This window comes from Lithobates pipiens, unplaced genomic scaffold, assembly GCF_037356315.1.
Source record: "Lithobates pipiens isolate NorthernLeopardFrog02 unplaced genomic scaffold, aLitPip1_a1.2 Scaffold_30, whole genome shotgun sequence".
NCBI lineage: Eukaryota > Metazoa > Chordata > Amphibia > Anura > Ranidae > Lithobates > Lithobates pipiens.
This window is the reverse complement of record NW_027507791.1, coordinates 32,545,390-32,566,109: the sequence shown is the minus strand read 5'-3', so window position 1 is coordinate 32,566,109 and position 20,720 is coordinate 32,545,390. Positions and strand designations below refer to the sequence as shown.

Here is a 20,720-nt window from a genome sequence, read left to right as displayed (position 1 = left end):
GGTTCACATCCCATATCTGCATACAGTTTGCATGTTCTCCATTTTTGCCTGCATGGGTTTCCTCCGGATACTCCAGTTTCCTCCCACACTTCACTTCTGTCTAAATAAGTGTATATGACTGAGATGGGGATTGTAAGCTCCTGGAGGACAGGAGCCGATGTGAATGTACAGTGTGTAACGTGCTGCATAAATTGTCAACACTGTGTAAAGTACCAAAATACTCAACAGATCCCTTGTGATTGTGTTATTCTATGTATAACTCTATTTATTCTACCTCTTCCTCCAGTGCTCTATGCTGGCAGAGCTGAGTAACGGCCACACCTCTTCCTCCAGTGCTCTGTGCCGGCAGAGCCGAGTAACAGCCACACCTCTTCCTCCAGTGCTCTATGCTGGCAGAGCTGAGTAACGGCCACACCTCTTCCTCCAGTGCTCTGTGCCGGCAGAGCCGAGTAACAGCCACACCTCTTCCTCCAGTGCTCTGGGCTGGCAGAGCCGAGTAACGGCCACACCTCTTCCTCCAGTGCTCTATGCTGGCAGAGCTGAGTAACGGCCACACCTCTTCCTCCAGTGCTCTGTGCCGGCAGAGCCGAGTAACGGCCACACCTCTTCCTCCAGTGCTCTGTGCCGGCAGAGCCGAGTAACGGCCACACCTCTTCCTCCAGTGCTCTATGCTGGCAGAGCCGAGTAACGGCCACACCTCTTCCTCCAGTGCTCTATGCTGGCAGAGCCGAGTAACGGCCACACCTCTTCCTCCAGTGCTCTGTGCAGGCAGAGCCGAGTAACGGTCACACCTCTTCCTCCAGTGCTCTGTGCAGGCAGAGCCGAGTAACGGTCACACCTCTTCCTCCAGTGCTCTGTGCTGGCAGAGCCGAGTAACGGCCACACCTCTTCCTCCAGTGCTCTGAGCCGAGTAACAACCACACCTTTGCCTCCAGTGCTCTGTGCTGGCAGAGCTGAGTAACAGCCACACCTCTTCCTCCAGTGCTCTGTGCAGGCAGAGCCGAGTAACGGTCACACCTCTTCCTCCAGTGCTCTGTGCAGGCAGAGCCGAGTAACGGTCACACCTCTTCCTCCAGTGCTCTGTGCTGGCAGAGCCGAGTAACGGCCACACCTCTTCCTCCAGTGCTCTGAGCCGAGTAACAACCACACCTTTGCCTCCAGTGCTCTGTGCTGGCAGAGCTGAGTAACAGCCACACCTCTTCCTCCAGTGCTCTATGCTGGCAGAGCCGAGTAACGGCCACACCTCTTCCTCCAGTGCTCTGTGCAGGCAGAGCCGAGTAACGGTCACACCTCTTCCTCCAGTGCTCTGAGCCGAGTAACAACCACACCTTTGCCTCCAGTGCTCTGTGCTGGCAGAGCTGAGTAACAGCCACACCTCTTCCTCCAGTGCTCTGTGCCGGCAGAGCTGAGTAACAGCCACACCTCTTCCTCCAGTGCTCTATGCCGGCAGAGCTGAGTAACAGCCACACCCCTTAGAAGATATTTAGTAATATTCCTTTTATATGCATTTTAGGGTGATCAGCCTCGACCATCAAACCTCTTCCGTGTTGAGAAGCCCTCCCTTGACGACAATAGGCAGCGATTACCTGTCGAGTCTTCCCATCCCAGACTACCATCGGACTTTCCCAGTACCGAGTGAACTTCAGGGTAAGGGGAGCCGGATTTAAAGTCTATTTAAACCTAATTTCTAATATTTTCTGGAAGCTTTAACATGTTCGTGTTTTTGGTTGTAGTTTGGTAGACGTCCTCTGTGAAAATCCACGTGCTCACTGTCTGTTTTGTGTTTGTCATGTACAGGACTCGACCTGTTCTCCTTCCTTCAGACCACTGATAATCAGGTGAGAATACCTAAACTTTTAGACTGAACTTTGATCATTTAGTTTAGAGTTGTGCTATTGTGGAAGGGGGGCTGATGGTATTCTATAATAACTACTCTGACTTTCTGAATCTCCTCTGGCAGGGTTGCATAGCCCCCCCCACCCAGTATGGTAGCATGGAAGAGGCAGGAAAGGTTAACGTGGAAGGTGGCCTACATCAGAGAGGGTGAAATGGGGGCAAATCCTCCCCCTTATGAAGTAAAACAAGGCCACTGGTGGAAGTGTGCAAGACAGCAGATGTACCTGCTCTGCTCATCCTCCAACTATGGGTCCTCAATGGTGGCCTTAGACATGGTGGCTTTAGACGTGGTGGCCAATGGTGACTGGATAAAAAAATAGCAGTACTCTGTTCCATCACGTCAGAGAAAAAGAAAAATAATTGCAGAGAAGATGACTTGTGGGTGGTCATTGTTGACATTAGCAATGGTGGTCCATTGTGACAATAGTGGCCAATTGTGACCTAAGTAATCCTGGTGACTTTAGTAATGGAGGCCTTCATAATGGGGACCATCGTAATGGCTTCGTAATGGTGGCCTTCGTAATGGTGGCCTTCGTAATGGTGGCCTTCGTAATGGTGGCCTTCGTAATGGTGGCCTTCGTAATGGTGGCCTTCGTAAATGAAGGCCAATGGTGATCTTTGTAATAGTGGACTTGGTAAGGATGACCGATTGTGTGACCTTCAAAATAGTAACTCTTGTAATGGTGGCCTTAGTAATGATGAGTAATGGTGACCGGATAAAAAATAGCTGTACTCTGTTCTATCCCGTCAGAGAAAAGGTAAAATAGTTGAAGAAAAGATGACTCGGTGGTCAATGGTGACCTTAATAGTCCTGGCTAAATGTGGCCTTAGTAATGGAGACCTTCATAATGACCAATTGTGACCCTCAAAATGGTAACCTTTGTAATGGTGGCCTTAGTAATGATGTCCAAAGGTGGCCTTGCTAAAGATGAGCAATGGTGACCGGATACAAATAGCTGTACTCCTCTTCTTTCCCATCAGAGTAAAGGTAAAATAATTGCAGAGAGGATGACTTGGTGGTCAATCCTGGCCAATTGTGACCATAGTAATGGTGACCGATTTGTGACCTTCAAAATGGTAACCTTTGTAATAGTGGCCTTGGTCAAGATGGCCAGTGGTGGCCTTGGTCAAGATGGCCAGTGGTGGCCTTGGTCAAGATGGCCAGTGGTGGCCTTGGTCCTGGTGGCCAGTGGTGGCCTTGGTCCTGGTGGCCTTGGTCCTGGTGGCCTTGGTCAAGATGGCCAGTGGTGGCCTTGGTCAAGATGGCCAGTGGTGGCCTTGGTCAAGATGGCCAGTGGTGGCCTTGGTCAAGATGGCCAGTGGTGGCCTTGGTCAAGATGGCCAGTGGTGGCCTTGGTCAAGATGGCCTTGGTCAAGATGGCCTTGGTCAAGATGGCCTTGGTCAAGGTGGCCTTGGTCCTGGTGGCCTTGGTCCTGGTGGCCTTGGTCCTGGTGGCCTTGGTCAAGATGGCCTTGGTCCTGGTGGCCTTGGTCAAGATGGCCTTAGGTCATGGTGGCCAGATATAAATAGCTGTATGCCCCCCCCATCCCATCCCATCAGAGAAAAGGTAAAGTAATTGCAGAGAGGATGACTTGCATAGCACCAAATGAAAAGCTATAAAGATCATGAACCTCCTCATACATGCCAAGCAAAAAAACTGTCTCCAGCGTTTAGTTCACTGATATTGCCCAGGGGGAGGACCTTCTTAGGGTCGAGCCCCCCATAGGTGATATATATATATATATATATATATATATATATATATATATATATATATATATATATATACCCCAGAGGGTGCATTCATAAACTAGATAAGCAAATTAGCCATAGGGGTGTATCTAGTAAATACTTGCATAGTCCTCATAGCGGTATGGTCACAATACCATAAGCTGCTCACGTAGGTCTCGTAATGGGTGACCTCTGGTTATACTGACCTCTTATTTCCTCCCATTACAGCACTACAGCCCCTCCGTCATCACTTCCTTGGACGAACAAGACACCCTCAGCCACTTCTTCCAGTACCGCCCCACTCCGTCGCATTACATGAGCCCCCTGACCCAGGCCATAACTGCATCCCACGCAACCAGCAGCAGCGCCAGCCGGATCAGCAGCATCGTGTCCACCAGCACGTTACGGGAAAGCCACGCCCACAGCGCCTCACAAAACCCCTCCTCCACGTTACCAGGGTGCCGACCAGACATTATTTCCCTGGACTGAGCAGACGCTTCTCGCTCGGTGACCGGCTCACCAAGAAGCCCGGTGGACGTATTCCAGTTCCCAGAATCCTCCTTGGGACCGGACGCCGCATTATCAACCAAGACAGATGCAGGAAACTACCGCCACGGAAGTTACTTTTTAATAAGGTTTTTAGTACTACGATGTCTCCTCCACCTCTGTATCCACATGGCGGGTATGGGCGGTCATATCATAGTTTTATATCAGGCGATTTCTTCCCTTTTTTTTTGTAAATGATGTAGGGCAGCCCCAAATTACCTGAATGGTTTACTTGGGGGGAGGGTTGGAAAATGGTGGTACGATTGGTGAGATGTTACAACACAGGAGATTGGCCAATCCGTTTTGACATTTTCAGCCTGTTACAAGGTTGGATGCAGACGCAAGCCCGTTTGTGCAACCAACCAATCCGGATCAATGCTTAAATTACATTGTATCTTTTTTTTTTTATTATTATTATTTAATTATTATTATTTTATGGTTACAGAAATGTGTGGGTGGAGTCTGATCTCTCCGTGGCCGAATTTTGGAAGGATTATTCTGTTGCTTTGACTAGCCGCCCCCCAGAAGGTGTCCTTTGCCCCCCATGCTTCCAGGAAGAGGAGCACTATCATCTCACAATCAGAAATTGAAGATCCTTCCCCGCCCACTGCGGGGAGGATTGTATGGGGTCTACTGGGCGTGATGTAGCCCCACCCCTTTTGTCGCGGCACCTATGTGTCACTTAGGTGGCAACTGGTCAACAAAGATGAAAGTCGTTTTGAGGCCTTACTTAGCTGACCAAGGGGCCCGCTGTAGCCACAGCAATGCGTTTTATTAGGGAAGATGGAGCGCAAATGCCTCCACCCTCCTCAACATGGAACCCTCTCCATTCTCCAAGGCTGTGCCCAACTTCCTCCTCGGTCCAGCTCCGGCAGTCCTACCTCATTCCGGCCCTTTCAGAAGGCTCATCAATAATTATGCAGGCTGGGCTCTCAGTACTGAGTGGGGCCCACCCAGCCCATTCCCTGGAGGAGTAGAAAGCTGCCATGATGTGGGTATGCATAGGGTCCCCCCCCCCCAAAACGAAAGCTGCCTATTGGGTCTTCAGGGAATGGATGGTAGGAGATCCTAGATAAAGAGTGCTCTGGCTTTGTGCATTGACTTGGATCAAGCCACCTTCCTTCATTCATGCATGAAGAGCCCTCATGGGAGGGGTTTTTCACAGAATCCTGCATGAAGAAACCTCATGGGAGGGACTAAGGGCAAACTCCCCGGAGAGAATCATGCATGAGAAGACCTCATGGGAAGGGCTTTGGACAAAACTCAGGAGAGAATCATGGGGGGAGGGATTTTGACTAAACTCAGGAGAGAATTATGCATGAAAAGACCTCATGGGAGGGGCTTTGGACTAAATTCAGACCCGAATCATGCATAAAAAGACCTCATGGGAGGGGCTTTGGACAAAATTCAGACGCGAATCATGCATAAAAAGACCTCATGGGAGGGTTTGATCAAAGATTATATATGGCTCAGAACATTGGGAAACAAAGTATTACTTTGGAAGTTTGCAGTCAGGGTGTCCAAGCTGAGGTGTCCTCCCACGCACCAATAGACAAACGGTCATCGAATAAAAGCAGCAGCCGGCAACTCCATAACATCAAGCGTATTTATTTTCAAGCCTTCACAGTGAGTACAGCCAGCAGCAGACTAGTTTTGGCGATAAGACTTGTTCACAGCACTCATGGGAGGGGCTTTGGACAAAATTCAGGCGAGAATCATGCATAAAAAAAAGACCTCAGGGGAAGGGCTTTGGACAAAATTCAGACGAGAATCATGCATAAAAAAAAAGACCTCAGGGGAGGGGCTTTGGACAAAATTCAGGCGAGAATCATGCATAAAGACCTCAGGGGAGGGGCTTTGGACAAAATTCAGGCGAGAATCGTGCATAAAGACCTCTTGGGCGGGGCTTTGGACAAAATTCAGGCGAGAATTGTGCATAAAGACCTCTTGGGCGGGGCTTTGGACAAAATTCAGGCTAAAATTGTGCATAAAGACCTCTTGGGCGGGGCTTTGGACAAAATTCAGGTGAGAATCATGCATAAAAAGACCTATTGGGAGGGGCTTTGGACAAAATTCAGGAGAAACTCATGCATGAAGAGACCTCATGGGAGGGGCTTTGAACAAAACCCCGGAGAGAATTATGCATTTAGAGACCTTATGTGAGGGACTTTGGACAAAAATCAGGCGAGAAGTAGGACCCAGGACAGGTTCATTTAGCACCCAGGGCAAGGATGTGGAACTGCTCCCCCCCCCCCCTACTGTTAATGCATGCCTTAGAATGGGTTTAATGCCCTGTGTTGAAACTATGTCCCCTTGCTCCGATGTGCCCGGGGCAACTGCCCTTCCTGCCCACCCCTTGTACGACCACAGCAATAGCTAATAAAACAAAAAGAGACTATCATAATATACTGGAATGAAATAGGCAAACTCATGTTTTGGGGGGGGGGGGTTTCTAAAGGACCCCCTTGAGGCCCAAATTTTTTTTTTTTTATCTTTCGTTCGTTGAAGGACACAGCCATACTTCATGACAGATGGGCTTGATGTCGCCACCTACAGGAGCAGGACCATTTGGAGTCACGCCATTCTAACAGTCACCAGTACATTAAGCCCCAAAAAAGGGGGGTCCCCCCCTGAAATGTGTTGGCTTGTTGCTTTCAGAACTACTGTAAATTGTGTAATTAAAGGCAAGCGGGGAAAGAGGTTTAATAGCCTAAAGCTTTAAATCTGGGTGTACCGCTGCCCCTTTTTCCTGCACCCCACACTATTCGTTTTAATCATTATTATGGACGGCTGTCGTGACTTATGGTAATCGGGGGGCCACCACTTTGCCCTCTTATCATTCCAAAAAAAAATCCTTTAAATAAAAGCATTAACAACATAATCATCCTATACTTGTAATACCTCCTGCAGCCTGGGTGTGGCGCCAGATCCCTTGCAGAAGCACAGCACCACCTAGTGGTTATGACTAGGTACTGCACCCAGGTTTTTTGTTTTTGTTTTTGTTTTTTTTCCCGTTTTTTTTTTATTTTTAAATTTTAGATCTGTGGTTTTAAATGGTGGATATGAAGTGGACTACAAGCTATTTTCTAGACTTTGCTGTTTTATTTTGTATATTGTCTTTTTGTATAATTTTTTTTTTTTTTTTTAACTCGCTGTCTCCTCTTAACTGTATTTACAGGACACTGTATATAGACCAATACAAAAATACATTTATATATTTTCTTCTTTTTTTTTTTTCTCTCTCTCTCTCTCTCTTTTTATATTCCGTACACAAGCTCCAAGGCTTTACTTTCTATGAAGGTTTCTGCTCTCCCTTTCCGCTCCCGTAAAGAGACCAAAACCGCATTCCAGATCTCTCCCCTCCTCCCCCTCGGAGCCAAAAGGGTTAATGCCACCATTGTAGGGACAGCGAGGTTCTTTTTTTTTCATATTTATGTATTTAAATATCTATAAACATATTCTGTTATTTAGTCCTCTATGGTTTTTACTTACTGGCTGACGATAGACATAATCCAAAACAAAGAAAAAAAAAACTTTTTAAAACGGGAATAAACCTTTTTATTTATTCAGTGTTCTGTAGTGTTGTGCATATTGGTTCCTCGTGGGCGGGGCTGTTGAATTAAAAAAAAAAAAATTTTAGAAAACATTTTTTTTTTCCTTTATTGCCTTGAGGTTCATAGAAAATTCCTTCCATCGGGCTGGATTTATTTCTGCGCTTGCAACGTTTCAAACCAAAGTTCCAGGGCGTATTTGGTGCCGGTGCTCACACGCTCCACGTCTTCCCCGCCAACCGGGGCCGTGTTCAAAAACACCGACACATCCACATCCCTCCGAGAGAAAGAATTCCCGGACACCTCTGTGACCCTGGAAGGGGCCGAGAAAAGTGTTACTAGGGGAAAATCTGATGGCTGCAGAACATCGCTCCCTCCCCTCCTGACAGATCCATATTGATATATTGTGCAGATTATTCCATAACTGACTCCTCTAGAGACCTGCAGAACATCACTCCCTCCCCTCCCCCTCCTGACAGATCCATATTGATATATTCTGCAGATTATCCCATCACTGACCTCTCAAGAGATCTGCAGAACATCGCTCCCTCCCCCTCCTGACAGATCAATATTGATATATTCTGCAGATTATTCCATCACTGACCCCTCTAGAGATCTGCAAAACATCGCTCCCTCCTGACAGATCAATATTGATGGATTCTGCAGATTATCCCATCACTGACCCCTCTAGAGATCTGCAGAACATCGATCCCTCCCCTCCCCCCTCCTGACAGATCCATATTGATATATTCTGCAGATTATTCCATCACTTATAAACTTACTGAACGGAGGTTGGAACCCCTGGCAGGTTTTTCCCAGAATCCTCCTCTCCCTCCTGAGCTGCCACTATCCGCTCGGCGATCTCCGGGTCCAGCCAGACACATGCGCTGACCTCCTCCTCGGCCGGGTGGAGTTTCTCCTGTTACAGTGAAAAAAAAAAAAAAAATTCCCAAAGTTCCATCTCTGAAAGAATCAGACTGACCGCTCCGATTCTGGCCGACTTACCTGCAGCTCCTGGTGGGTTTTGCTGGAGGTGACGAGAAGGTAAGTGACAATATGGTGTCTGGTGGGGAGTCCGCGGCTCAGCAGCGGTGGGAAGGCCGACTGTAAAACAAACCCGTTCTAATAAATTCCTAATAAAATGCTCCGAAATTTACTGCAAGTTAAAAAAAAAAAAAAAGCCTAAATCATGAATGTGGGGATTTAAATGTTTTGCTTCAAAATTTTATTTATTTATTTTGGAGTTGGTCACGGGGGTGCTCCGGGGTCACATGGAGACACGGGGTGCTCCGGGGTCACATGGAGACACGGGGTGCTCCGGGGTCACATGGAGACACGGGGTGCTCCGGGGTCACATGGAGACACACGGAGTGCTCTGGGGGTCACATGGAGACACACGGAGTGCTCTGGGGGTCACATGGAGACACACGGAGTGCTCTGGGGGTCACATGGAGACACACGGAGTGCTCTGGGGGTCACATGGAGACACACGGAGTGCTCTGGGGGTCACATGGAGACACACGGTGTGCTCTGGGGGTCACATGGAGACACACGGTGTGCTCTGGGGGTCACATGGAGACACACGGAGTGCTCTGGGGGTCACATGGAGACACACGGGGTGCTCTGGGGGTCACATGGAGACACACGGGGTGCTCCAGGGTCACTGGGAGACAAAGGGTGCTCCGGGGTCACTAAGAGACACACGGGGTGCTCTGGGATCACATGGAGACACACAGGGTCATTGGGAGACACACGGGGTGCTCCGGGGTCACATGGAGACACACAGGGTGCTCTGGGGTCACATGGAGACACACGGGGTGCTCCGGGGTCACATGGAGACACACGGGGTGCTCCGGGGTCACATGGAGACACACAGGATGCTTCGGGGTCACTGGGAGACACACGGGGTGCTCTGGAGACACATGGGGTTCTCCAGGGTCACATGGAGACACAGGATGCTCTGGGGTCACTGGGAGACGCACGGGATTCTCTGGGGTCACTGGGAGACACACGGTGTTCTCCGGGGTCACTGGGAGACACATAGGGTGTTCCGGAGACAAAGGGTGCCCCGGGGTCACTGGGAGACACACAGGATTCTCCGGGGTCACTGGGAGACACACAGGATTCTCCGGGGTCACTGGGAGACACACAGGATTCTCCGGGGTCACTGGAAGACACACAGGGTGCTCCAGAGACAAAGGGTGCTCCGGGGTCACTGGAAGACACACGGGGTGCCCCAGAGACAAAGGGTGCTCCGGGGTCACTGGGAGACACACGGGGTGCCCCAGAGACAAAGGGTGCTCCGGGGTCACTGGGAGAGACATAGGGTGCTCCGGAGACACACGGGGTGCCCCGGGGTAACTTGGGGAGACACAGGATTCTCCGGGGTCACTGGGAGACACACGGGGTGCTCCGGGGTCACTGGGAGACACACGGGGTGCTCCGGGGTCACTGGATATGACTATGTCTCAAAGGTTGATCAGGTGGCCTTTGGGTCACACAGAGGTGTACTGGTGGTATGGAGAAAGGAGCACGCGGGAGGCCAGGTACCTCCTGACCACTGGCAGCACAGAAGAATGGGAGGACACAAATCACTGTAGGATCGCAGCAACACATTGATTGAATACCGTGTGTTGCTTTGCAAATTGAAAGCCACAGCAATTTAAAACGATTTCCTGATGTCCCTCAGAACTGGTCCCAATGGGGTGAAAGCTGGAAGTGCCAGAAAGAAGAGCCAGTGGTGGATCCTGGGAGGAGGGGAATGTATCACCCGTGGCTGTCAGTGACAGTGCGGTCTTCAAACTAAGATGGTGTGCACACACAGGCCTGCGCGGTTATTTCTCAGACAGAAGGTAGATTACCAATCACTGAGAATGGAGAAGAAGAATCTACAAGCTGCTGTGGAATGGGGGTTGTGCACAAGTTACCTCCCAAAGCCCCAGGATCCTCCAGGGCGGAGTCTCGTTCCTCAGGTCCAGCCCAGTCTCCTCCTGCAGTTCTCTCAGCCCGGCATCGAGGAGCTGCCAATGTGAATGTGTACAGAATTACCCGAAATACGATACAAATAAAAACAAAAAACGGGCATATTGACGAGACGCCTCACCTGCTCTCCTGGCTCCATGTGACCTCCTGTACAACATAAGATGAAAAACGGCTGAAACTCTCACACAGGCACAGTGCAAGTGCATAAAAAATATAACGTATATAAAAGGGGGAAAACAATCTTTTAAAAACAAATTTAAATTAAAAACTAGATTTTTATGTGCACAGGAAACTCCGGGGTCACTGGGAGACACACAGGGTGCTCTGGGGTCACTGAGTAACGCAGGGTACTTTGGGTAAAGCAGGGTACTCTGGGGTAACGCGGGGTGCTCCGGTGTCGCTGGGTAACGCGGGGTGCTCCGGTGTCGCTGGGTAACGCGGGGTGCTCCGGTGTCGCTGGGTAACGCGGGGTGCTCCGGGGTCGCTGGGTAACGCGGGGTGCTCCGGGGGTCGCGGGGTGCTCCGGGGGTCGCGGGGTGCTCCGGGGGTCGCGGGGTAACGCAGGGTGCTCCGGGGGTCGCGGGGTAACGCGGGGTGCTCCGGGGGTCGCGGGGTGCTCCGGGGGTCGCGGGGTAACGCGGGGTGCTCCGGGGGTCGCGGGGTAACGCGGGGTGCTCCGGGGGTCGCGGGGTAACGCGGGGTGCTCCGGGGTAACGCAGGGTGCTCCGGGGTAACGCAGGGTGCTCCGGGGTAACGCAGGGTGCTCCGGGGTAACGCAGGGTGCTCCGGGGTAACGCAGGGTGCTCCGGGGTAACGCAGGGTGCTCCGGGGTAACGCAGGGTGCTCCGGGGTAACGCTGGGTAACGCGGGGTGCTCTGGGGTCGCTGGGTAACGCGGGGTGCTCTGGGGTCGCTGGGTAACGCGGGGTGCTCTGGGGTCGCTGGGTAACGCGGGGTGCTCTGGGGTCGCTGGGTAACGCGGGGTGCTCTGGGGTCGCTGGGTAACGCGGGGTGCTCTGGGGTCGCTGGGTAACGCGGGGTGCTCTGGGGTCGCTGGGTAACGCGGGGTGCTCTGGGGTCGCTGGGTAACGCGGGGTGCTCTGGGGTCGCTGGGTAACGCGGGGTGCTCTGGGGTCGCTGGGTAACGCGGGGTGCTCTGGGGTCGCTGGGTAACGCGGGGTGCTCTGGGGTCGCTGGGTAACGCGGGGTGCTCTGGGGTCGCTGGGTAACGCGGGGTGCTCTGGGGTCGCTGGGTAACGCGGGTGCTCTGGGGTCGCTGGGTAACGCGGGGTGCTCTGGGGTCGCTGGGTAACGCGGGGTGCGCTGGGTAACGCGGGGTGCTCTGGGGTCGCTGGGTAACGCGGGGTGCTCTGGGGTCGCTGGGTAACGCGGGGTGCTCTGGGGTCGCTGGGTAACGCGGGGTGCTCTGGGGTCGCTGGGTAACGCGGGGTGCTCTGGGGTCGCTGGGTAACGCGGGGTGCTCTGGGGTCGCTGGGTAACGCGGGGTGCTCTGGGGTCGCTGGGTAACGCGGGGTGCTCTGGGGTCGCTGGGTAACGCGGGGTGCTCTGGGGTCGCTGGGTAACGCGGGGTGCTCTGGGGTCGCTGGGTAACGCGGGGTGCTCTGGGGTCGCTGGGTAACGCGGGGTGCTCTGGGGTCGCTGGGTAACGCGGGGTGCTCTGGGGTCGCTGGGTAACGCGGGGTGCTCTGGGGTCGCTGGGTAACGCGGGGTGCTCTGGGGTCGCTGGGTAACGCGGGGTGCTCTGGGGTCGCTGGGTAACGCGGGGTGCTCTGGGGTCGCTGGGTAACGCGGGGTGCTCTGAGGTCGCTGGGTAACGCGGGGTGCTCTGGGGTCGCTGGGTAACGCGGGGTGCTCTGAGGTCGCTGGGTAACGCGGGGTGCTCTGAGGTCGCTGGGTAACGCGGGGTGCTCTGAGGTCGCTGGGTAACGCGGGGTGCTCTGAGGTCGCTGGGTAACGCGGGGTGCTCTGAGGTCGCTGGGTAACGCGGGGTGCTCTGAGGTCGCTGGGTAACGCGGGGTGCTCTGAGGTCGCTGGGTAACGCAGGGTGCTCTGAGGTCGCTGGGTAACGCAGGGTGCTCTGAGGTCGCTGGGTAACGCAGGGTGCTCTGAGGTCGCTGGGTAACGCAGGGTGCTCTAGGGTCACTGGATTATGTAGGGTGCTCTGGAGGCATGGCAAGGGGAGCACACAAGGGTCCGGGTACACATGGACACTGGCAGCACTATTATCGCACATTGCCCTTATCCTGACTGATGCAGAACACTAACCTGGTGGTACCCAGACGTTGGGGAAGATGCTCAGGGTTTTGGTTCTCCTCGTCAGCAGAACCTTTTTGTTGGCCGTCTGCAGCAAGATGGCGACTCCCACATCCACACCTCGGCCCCGGATCTGCTCCGGCAGGCGGGCGGCTTGGTCCGGGTTCAGGATTTTGATGGGGCAGAAGGACGGCCTCTGTAGGAAGAGCAACACATGAATTAGGGGAGCACTCCGCCTGCGTTTTCCGGAATAATATGCTTCTATGCCAAGACACTTAGGGGGGGGGTCTAGTTTTTTTTTTATAAATACTTGTAGACGAGAAATATCACATTCACGGAGAAACAAGTTTTAGTCACCACATTCCACATATATATATTAAATACTTGTAAGCCCCTTTCTGAATGGGGAGCCGGCCCTTTAAGAGGATCCGCATGCAGAAAGCCAGTAAGCAGACTTCTGATTTTATGACCACTACGATTGGCTGTGACAGTGACCATGTGACCAGAAGCACCAGAGCTCACAGGCTGCTTGCAAGCTCATAGCCCCTGTGTGCGTCCGGCTCTCATTCTTAGTACTGCCTGCTGACCTGTAGCCGGACGCCGCTGGAACCGCTGAATGGCCGATCGGAGATGACGAACCGATCCTGGTCCAGCCCGCAGTTTACAACAGCCTTGTCCTCGTGACCGGAGGAAAACTGCCCAGTGATACCCTAAAAAAAAAAAAAATATATATATATATATCCAAAAAAAAAAAAAAAAAACATCAGAAAATGCAAAACACCCACAAATCTACAGCCCGCCAAGTTACAATTTTGAAAAAAAGGTGGACTATACCTTTAAGGGTCCCTTCACACTTGTGCATTGCCTTAGTGCATTTGTTTTAACCACTTAAGGACCGAGCCTCTTGTTTACAAGTTGAAAACATTTTTTTTTTTGGTAGAAAATTACTTAGAACACCCGATTATATATATATATTATTATTATTATTATTATTTTTTTTTTTTTTAACACCCTAGAGAATAAAATGGCGGTCGTTGCAATACTTTCTGTCACACCGTATTTGCGCAGCGGTCTTATAAACGCCCTTTTTTTTGGGGGGGGGGTGGGGGGAAATGCACTTTTTTTAATTGAAAAAATAAGACAACAGTAAAGTTAGCCCAATTTTTTTTTTTTTTCTTTTATATTGTGAAAGATAATGTTAACGTCAAGTAAATTGATACCCAGCATGTCACGCTTCAAAATCGCGCCCGCTCGTGGAATGGCGACAAAAACTTTTACCCCTAAAAAAGTCCATAGGCGACGTTTAACCACTTAAGGACCAGGCCTCTTTTTTCAGACTTGGTGTTTACATGTTTAAAACAGTTTTTTTTTTTGCTAGAAAATTACTTAGAACCCCCAAACATTTTATATTGCTTTTTTTTTCTAACACCCTAGAGCAGTGATGGCGAACCTTGGCACCCCAGATGTTTTGGAACTACATTTCCCAAGATGCTCATGCACTCTGCAGTGTAGTGGAGCATCATGGGAAATGTAGTTCCAAAACATCTGGGGTGCCAAGGTTCGCCATCACTGCCCTAGAGAATAAAATGGCAGTCAAATACTTTTTTTCACACCATATTTGCGCAGCGGTCTTACAAGCGCACTTTTTTTGGAAAAAAAAAAAATCACTTTTTTTGAATAAAAAAATAAGACAACAGTAAAATTAGCCCAATTTTTTTTTTTTTATATTGTGAAAGATAATGTTACGCCGAGTAAATTGATACCCAACATGTCACGCTTCAAAATTGCTCCCCGCTCGTGGAATGGCGTCAAACTTTTAGCCTCAAAAAATCTCCATAAGCGACATTTAAAATTACAGAGGAGGTCTGGGGCTAGAATTATTGCTCTCGCTCTACCGATCGCGGCGATACCTCACATGTGTGGTTTTGAACACCGTTTTCATATGCGGGCGGCTACTCACGTATGCGCTCGCTTCTGTGCGCAAGCTCGTTGTCACGGGGGTGTTTTTAAAAAACCTTTTTTTTTTCTTATTTATTTTAATTGATTTTATTTATTTTTACACTGTTTTAAAAAAAAAAAAAAAAAAAGGATCACTTTTATTCCTATTACAAGGAATGTAAACATCCCTTGTAATAGAAAAAAGCATGACAGGTCCTCTTAAATATGAGATCTGGGGGGGTCAAAAAGATCTCACATCTCATATTTACACTAAAATGCAAAAAATAAATAAAAAATAAATGTCATTTAAAAAAGAAATGTTGCTTTAGTCCAGATTTGTGGAGAGACGACTAATAGTTGTCCTGTGGACAGATTCTCCCCCCTGAGCTGTGGATCTCTGCAGCTCCTCCAAAGTTACCATGGACCTCTTGGCTCTTCTCTGATGAATGCTCTCCTTGCCCGGCCCGGTCAGTTTAGGTGGACGGCCATGTCTTGGTAGGTTTGCGGTTGTGCCCATACTCTTTCCATTTTCCGATGATGGATTGAACAGAGCTCCGTGAGATGGTCAAAGCTCGGGAGATTTTATATATAACCGAACCCTGCTTTATACTTCTCCACAACTTCATCCCTGACCTGCCTGGTGTGTTCCTTGGTCTTCATGATGATGTTTGTTCACTAAGGTTCTCTAACAAACATCTGAGGGCTTCACAGAACAGCTGTATTTATACTGAGATTAAATGACACACAGGTGGACTCTATTTACTAATTAGGTGACTTCTGAAGGCAATTGGTTCCCCTAGACTTTAGTTAGGGGTATCAGAGTAAAGGGGGCGCCATACAAATGCCCCTCCCCCCACACTTTTCACATATTTATTTGTATCATTTTCCTTCCACTTCACAATTATGTGACACTTTGTGTTGGTCCATCACATAAAATCCCAATAAAATACATTTACGTTTTTGGTTGTCACATGACAAGATGTGGGGAATGTCAAGGGGTATGAAAACTTTTTGAAGGAGCTGTATGTGGATGAGGGAGTTTTTTTGTTTGTTATCAGCCCGCTGACAGAAAAAAATAAAACTAAATAAAAAACTCGATCCATCAGCCAACCTAAATCAATGGCGCCATAATTCAGTTCGCACAGCAATGTGCACTAAGGTGATCTGTGAGAACGCACATTTTAAGGCGTATTATCACAGTGCACATGTGTGTAGCCAGGCTTGGGAGGGGGCACAGGGGAGGACGCATGAGGGGAGCACATGAGGGGGCACAGGGTCAGGACGCATGAGGAGGCACAGGGTCAGGACGCATGAGGAGGCACAGGGTCAGGACGCATGAGGAGGCACAGGGTCAGGACGCATGAGGAGGCACAGGGGAGGACGCATGAGGGGGCACAGGGGAGGACGCATGAGGGGGCACAGGGGAGGACGCATGAGGGGGCACAGGGGAGGACGCATGAGGGGTCACCGGGGAGGACGCATGAGGGGTCACAGGGGAGGACGCATGAGGGGTCACAGGGGAGGACGCATGAGGGGTCACAGGGGAGGATGCATGAGGGGGCACAGGGGAGGACGCATGAGGGGGCACAGGGGAGGACGCATGAGGGGGCACAGGGGAGGACGCATGAGGGGTCACAGGGGAGGACGCATGAGGGGTCACAGGGGAGGACGCATGAGGGGTCACAGGGGAGGACGCATGAGGGGAGCACAGGGGAGGACGCATGAGGGGACCACAGGGGAGGACGCATGAGAGGAGCACAGGGGAGGACGCATGAGGGGAGCACAGGGGAGGACGCATGAGGGGAGCACAGGGGAGGACGCATGAGGGGAGCACGCATTAGGGGGGCACATGAGGGGGGCACATGAGGGGGCACAGGGGAGGACACATGAGGGGGGGCACAGGGGAGGGCACATGAGGGAGCACAGGGGAGGACGCATGAGGGGGACGCATGGGGGAGGGCGCATGAGGGGGCACAGGGGAGGACGCATGAGGGGGCACAGGGTCAGGACGCATGAGGGGGCACAGGGTCAGGACGCATGAGGGGGCACAGGGTCAGGACGCATGAGGAGGCACAGGGTCAGGACGCATGAGGAGGCACAGGGTCAGGACGCATGAGGAGGCACAGGGTCAGGACGCATGAGGAGGCACAGGGTCAGGACGCATGAGGAGGCACAGGGGAGGACCCATGGGGGGGCACAGGGGAGGACCCATGGGGGGGCACAGGGGAGGCCGCAAGAGGGGGCACAGGGGAGGCCGCAAGAGGGGGCACAGGGGAGGACGCATGGGGGGGCACAGGGGAGGACGCATGGGGGGGCACAGGGGAGGACGCATGAGGGGGGCACAGGGGAGGACGCATGAGGGGGGCACAGGGGAGGACGCATGAGGGGGGCACAGGGGAGGACGCATGAGGGGGGCACAGGGGAGGACGCATGAGGGGGGCACAGGGGAGGACGCATGAGGGGGGCACAGGGGAGGACACATGAGGGGGCACAGGGGAGGACACATGAGGGGGGCACAGGGGAGGACCCATGGGGGGGCACAGGGGAGGCCGCAAGAGGGGGCACAGGGGAAGACGCAAGAGGGGGCACAGGGGAGGACGCATGAGGGGGGCACAGGGGAGGACGCATGAGGGGGGCACAGGGGAGGACGCATGAGGGGGGCACAGGGGAGGACGCATGAGGGGGGCACAGGGGAGCACGCATGAGGGGGCACAGGGGAGCACGCATGAGGGGGCACAGGGGAGCACGCATGAGGGGGCACAGGGGAGGACACATGAGGGGGCACAGGGGAGCACAGGGGAGGACGCATGAGGGGAGCACAGGGGAGGACGCATGAGGGGAGCACAGGGGAGGACGCATGAGGGGAGCACAGGGGAGGACGCATGAGGGGGGGCACATGAGGGGGACACACATGAGGGGGCACAGGGGAGGACGCATGAGGGAGGACGCATGAGGGAGGGCACAGGGGAAGACGCATGAGGGGGGCACAGGGGAAGACGCATGAGGGGGGCACAGGGGAAGACGCATGAGGGGGGCACAGGGGAAGACGCATGAGGGGGGCACAGGGGAAGACGCATGAGGGGGGCACATGAGGGGGCACAGGGGAGGACGCATGAGGAGGGCACGTGAAGCGGCACAGGGGAGGACGCATGGGGGGGACACGAGGGGGCACAGGGGAGGACGCATGAGGAGGGAACGAGGGGGACACATGAGGGGGCACAGGGGAGGATGCATGAGGGGGACACGCATTAGGGGGGGCACATGAGGGAGCACAGGGGAGGACGCATGTGGGGGACACATGAGGGGGCACAGGGGAGGACACATGAGGGGGGCACAGGGGAGGGCACATGAGGGAGCACAGGGGAAGAAGCAAGAGGTGGCACAGGGGAGGACGCATGGGGGGGCACAGGGGAGGACGCATGAGGGGGGCACAGGGGAGGACGCATGAGGGGGGCACAGGGGAGGACGCATGAGGGGGGCACAGGGGAGGACGCATGAGGGGGGCACAGGGGAGGACGCATGAGGGGGCACAGGGGAGGACGCATGAGGGGGCACAGGGGAGCACGCATGAGGGGGCACAGGGGAGCACGCATGAGGGGGCACAGGGGAGCACGCATGAGGGGAGCACAGGGGAGGACGCATGAGGGGAGCACAGGGGAGGACGCATGAGGGGAGCACAGGGGAGGACGCATGAGGGGAGCACAGGGGAGGACGCATGAGGGGAGCACAGGGGAGGACGCATGAGGGGAGCACAGGGGAGGACGCATGAGGGGAGCACAGGGGAGGACGCATGAGGGGGACACGCATTAGGGGGGGCACATGAGGGGGCACAGGGGAGGACACATGAGGGCGGGCACAGGGGAGGGCACATGAGGGAGCACAGGGGAGGACGCATGAAGGGGACACGCATGAGGGGGCACAGGGGAGGACGCATGAGGGAGGGCACAGGGGAAGACGCATGAGGGGGGCACGTGAAGCGGCACAGGGGAGGATGCATGAGGAGGGAACGAGGGGGACACATGAGGGGGCACAGGGGAGGATGCATGAGGGGGACACGCATTAGGGGGGGCACAGGGGAGGACACATGAGGGAGCACAGGGGAGGACGCATGTGGGGGACACGCATTATGGGGGGCACATGAGGGGGCACAGGGGAGGACACATGAGGGGGGCACAGGGGAGGGCACATGAGGGAGCACAGGGGAGGGCACATGAGGGGGACACGCATGAGGGGGCACAGGGGAGGACGCATGAGGGGGGCACAGGGAAGGACGCATGAGGGGGCACAGGGAAGGACGCATGAGGGGGCACAGGGAAGCACGCATGAGGGGAGCACAGGGGAGGACGCATGAGGGGAGCACAGGGGAGGACGCATGAGGGGAGCACAGGGGAGGACGCATGAGGGGGACACGCATTAGGGGGGGCACATGAGGGCGGGCACAGGGGAGGGCACATGAGGGAGCACAGGGGAGGACGCATGAAGGGGACACGCATGAGGGGGCACAGGGGAGGACGCATGAGGGAGGGCACAGGGGAAGACGCATGAGGGGGGCACGTGAAGCGGCACAGGGGAGGACGCATGGGGGGACACGAGGGGGCACAGGGGAGGACGCATGAGGAGGGAACGAGGGGGACACATGAGGGGGCACAGGGGAGGATGCATGAGGGGGACACGCATTAGGGGGGGCACAGGGGAGGACACATGAGGGAGCACAGGGGAGGACGCATGTGGGGGACACGCATTATGGGGGGCACATGAGGGGGCACAGGGGAGGACACATGAGGGGGGCACAGGGGAGGGCACATGAGGGAGCACAGGGGAGGGCACATGAGGGGGACACGCATGAGGGGGCACAGGGGAGGACGCATGAGGGAGGGCACAGGGGAAGACGCATGAGGGGGGGCACAGGGGAGGACGCATGAGGAGGGCACGTGAAGCGGCACAGGGGAGGACGCATGGGGGGACACGAGGAGGCACAAGGGAGGACGCATGAGGAGGGAACGAGGGGGACACATGAGGGGGCACAGGGGAGGATGCATGAGGGGGACACGCATTAGGGGGGGCACAGGGGAGGACACATGAGGGAGCACAGGGGAGGACGCATGTGGGGGACACGCATTATGGGGGGCACATGAGGGGGCACAGGGGAGGACACATGAGGGGGGCACAGGGGAGGGCACATGAGGGAGCACAGGGGAGGGCACATGAGGGGGACACGCATGAGGGGGCACAGGGGAGGACGCATGAGGGAGGGCACAGGGGAAGACGCATGAGGGGGGGGCACAGGGGAGGACGCATGAGGAGGGCACGTGAAGCGGCACAGGGGAGGACGCATGGGGGGACACGAGGAGGCACAAGGGAGGACGCATGAGGAGGGAATGAGGGGGACACATGAGGGGGCACAGGGGAGGACGCATGAGGGGGCACATGAGGGGGCACACAACAGCTTTACCTGCACAAACCTGGCACACTGCAGCAGAGAGTTCTCTTTGCTCAGATACACCAGGATTCGTTTCGCAGACTCCATCTCTGTCACCGGTTGTCCCCGAATCTCAGGCGCTTTCTATGAAGACCCCGTCCAAAACTGCGATTCCTCCATCCTGGAAGGAGAGTGAGAATAGGTGAGTCCATTATGGGCACTTACTGTACAAATACAATTATCAGGCTGGGAAACTATAAATACTTTGAACGTTCAGTGACAGCTCAGAGATCAGCATATGAATTGTCCTCCCCACTGGAGACACACATTGTACTTTAACCAGGAAGCCATTCCTTCCCAGAATCCTCAGCGCCAAGAGAAAA

At 53.9% G+C, this 20,720-nt stretch overlaps 2 protein-coding genes across 5 annotated transcripts in view; one reads left to right on the top strand and one right to left on the bottom strand.

Moving 5' to 3' along the window:
• Positions 1–7,746, top strand: part of PIAS3 (protein inhibitor of activated STAT 3) — a gene marked incomplete at its 5' end in the record, with an annotated part of 19,770 nt that extends 12,024 nt beyond the window's left edge. Inside the window, 3 exon segments of the mRNA XM_077463964.1 lie at positions 1,514–1,647; positions 1,798–1,838; positions 3,857–7,746. Coding sequence (XP_077320090.1) covers positions 1,514–1,647; positions 1,798–1,838; positions 3,857–4,117 — 436 coding nt within the window. The 3' untranslated portion in view covers positions 4,118–7,746.
• On the bottom strand, positions 7,426–20,720 carry LOC143942611 (m7GpppN-mRNA hydrolase NUDT17-like). Of its 4 annotated transcripts, none has more exons than XM_077463965.1 (9): positions 20,602–20,720; positions 20,371–20,518; positions 13,568–13,690; positions 12,993–13,176; positions 10,829–10,854; positions 10,653–10,745; positions 8,731–8,829; positions 8,508–8,644; positions 7,426–8,038 (listed from the first exon to the last, which is right to left on the bottom strand). In XM_077463965.1, exons 2-9 carry the CDS (start codon positions 20,443–20,445, stop codon positions 7,879–7,881), a joined length of 897 nt encoding a protein of 298 aa, XP_077320091.1. In that variant the 5' UTR covers positions 20,446–20,518; positions 20,602–20,720; the 3' UTR covers positions 7,426–7,878. The 4 variants fall into 4 exon arrangements, with proteins under 4 accessions (XP_077320091.1, XP_077320092.1, XP_077320093.1 ...); XM_077463966.1 differs by having other exon boundaries at positions 20,665–20,701; XM_077463967.1 differs by lacking the exon at positions 13,568–13,690.

Bases quoted from the DNA above. Each gene is read 5' to 3' on its own strand.
- LOC143942611 (XM_077463965.1), bottom strand. From the start codon at position 20,445: ATGGAGTCTGCGAAACGAATCCTGGTGTATCTGAGCAAAGAGAACTCT. The intron at 13,691-20,370 runs GTAAAGCTGTTG...TTTTTTTTTTAG, and splicing joins AGTGTGCCAGGTTTGTGCAG to GGTATCACTGGGCAGTTTTC. The intron at 10,746-10,828 runs GTGAGGCGTCTC...TCACATTGGCAG, and splicing joins ACATGGAGCCAGGAGAGCAG to CTCCTCGATGCCGGGCTGAG.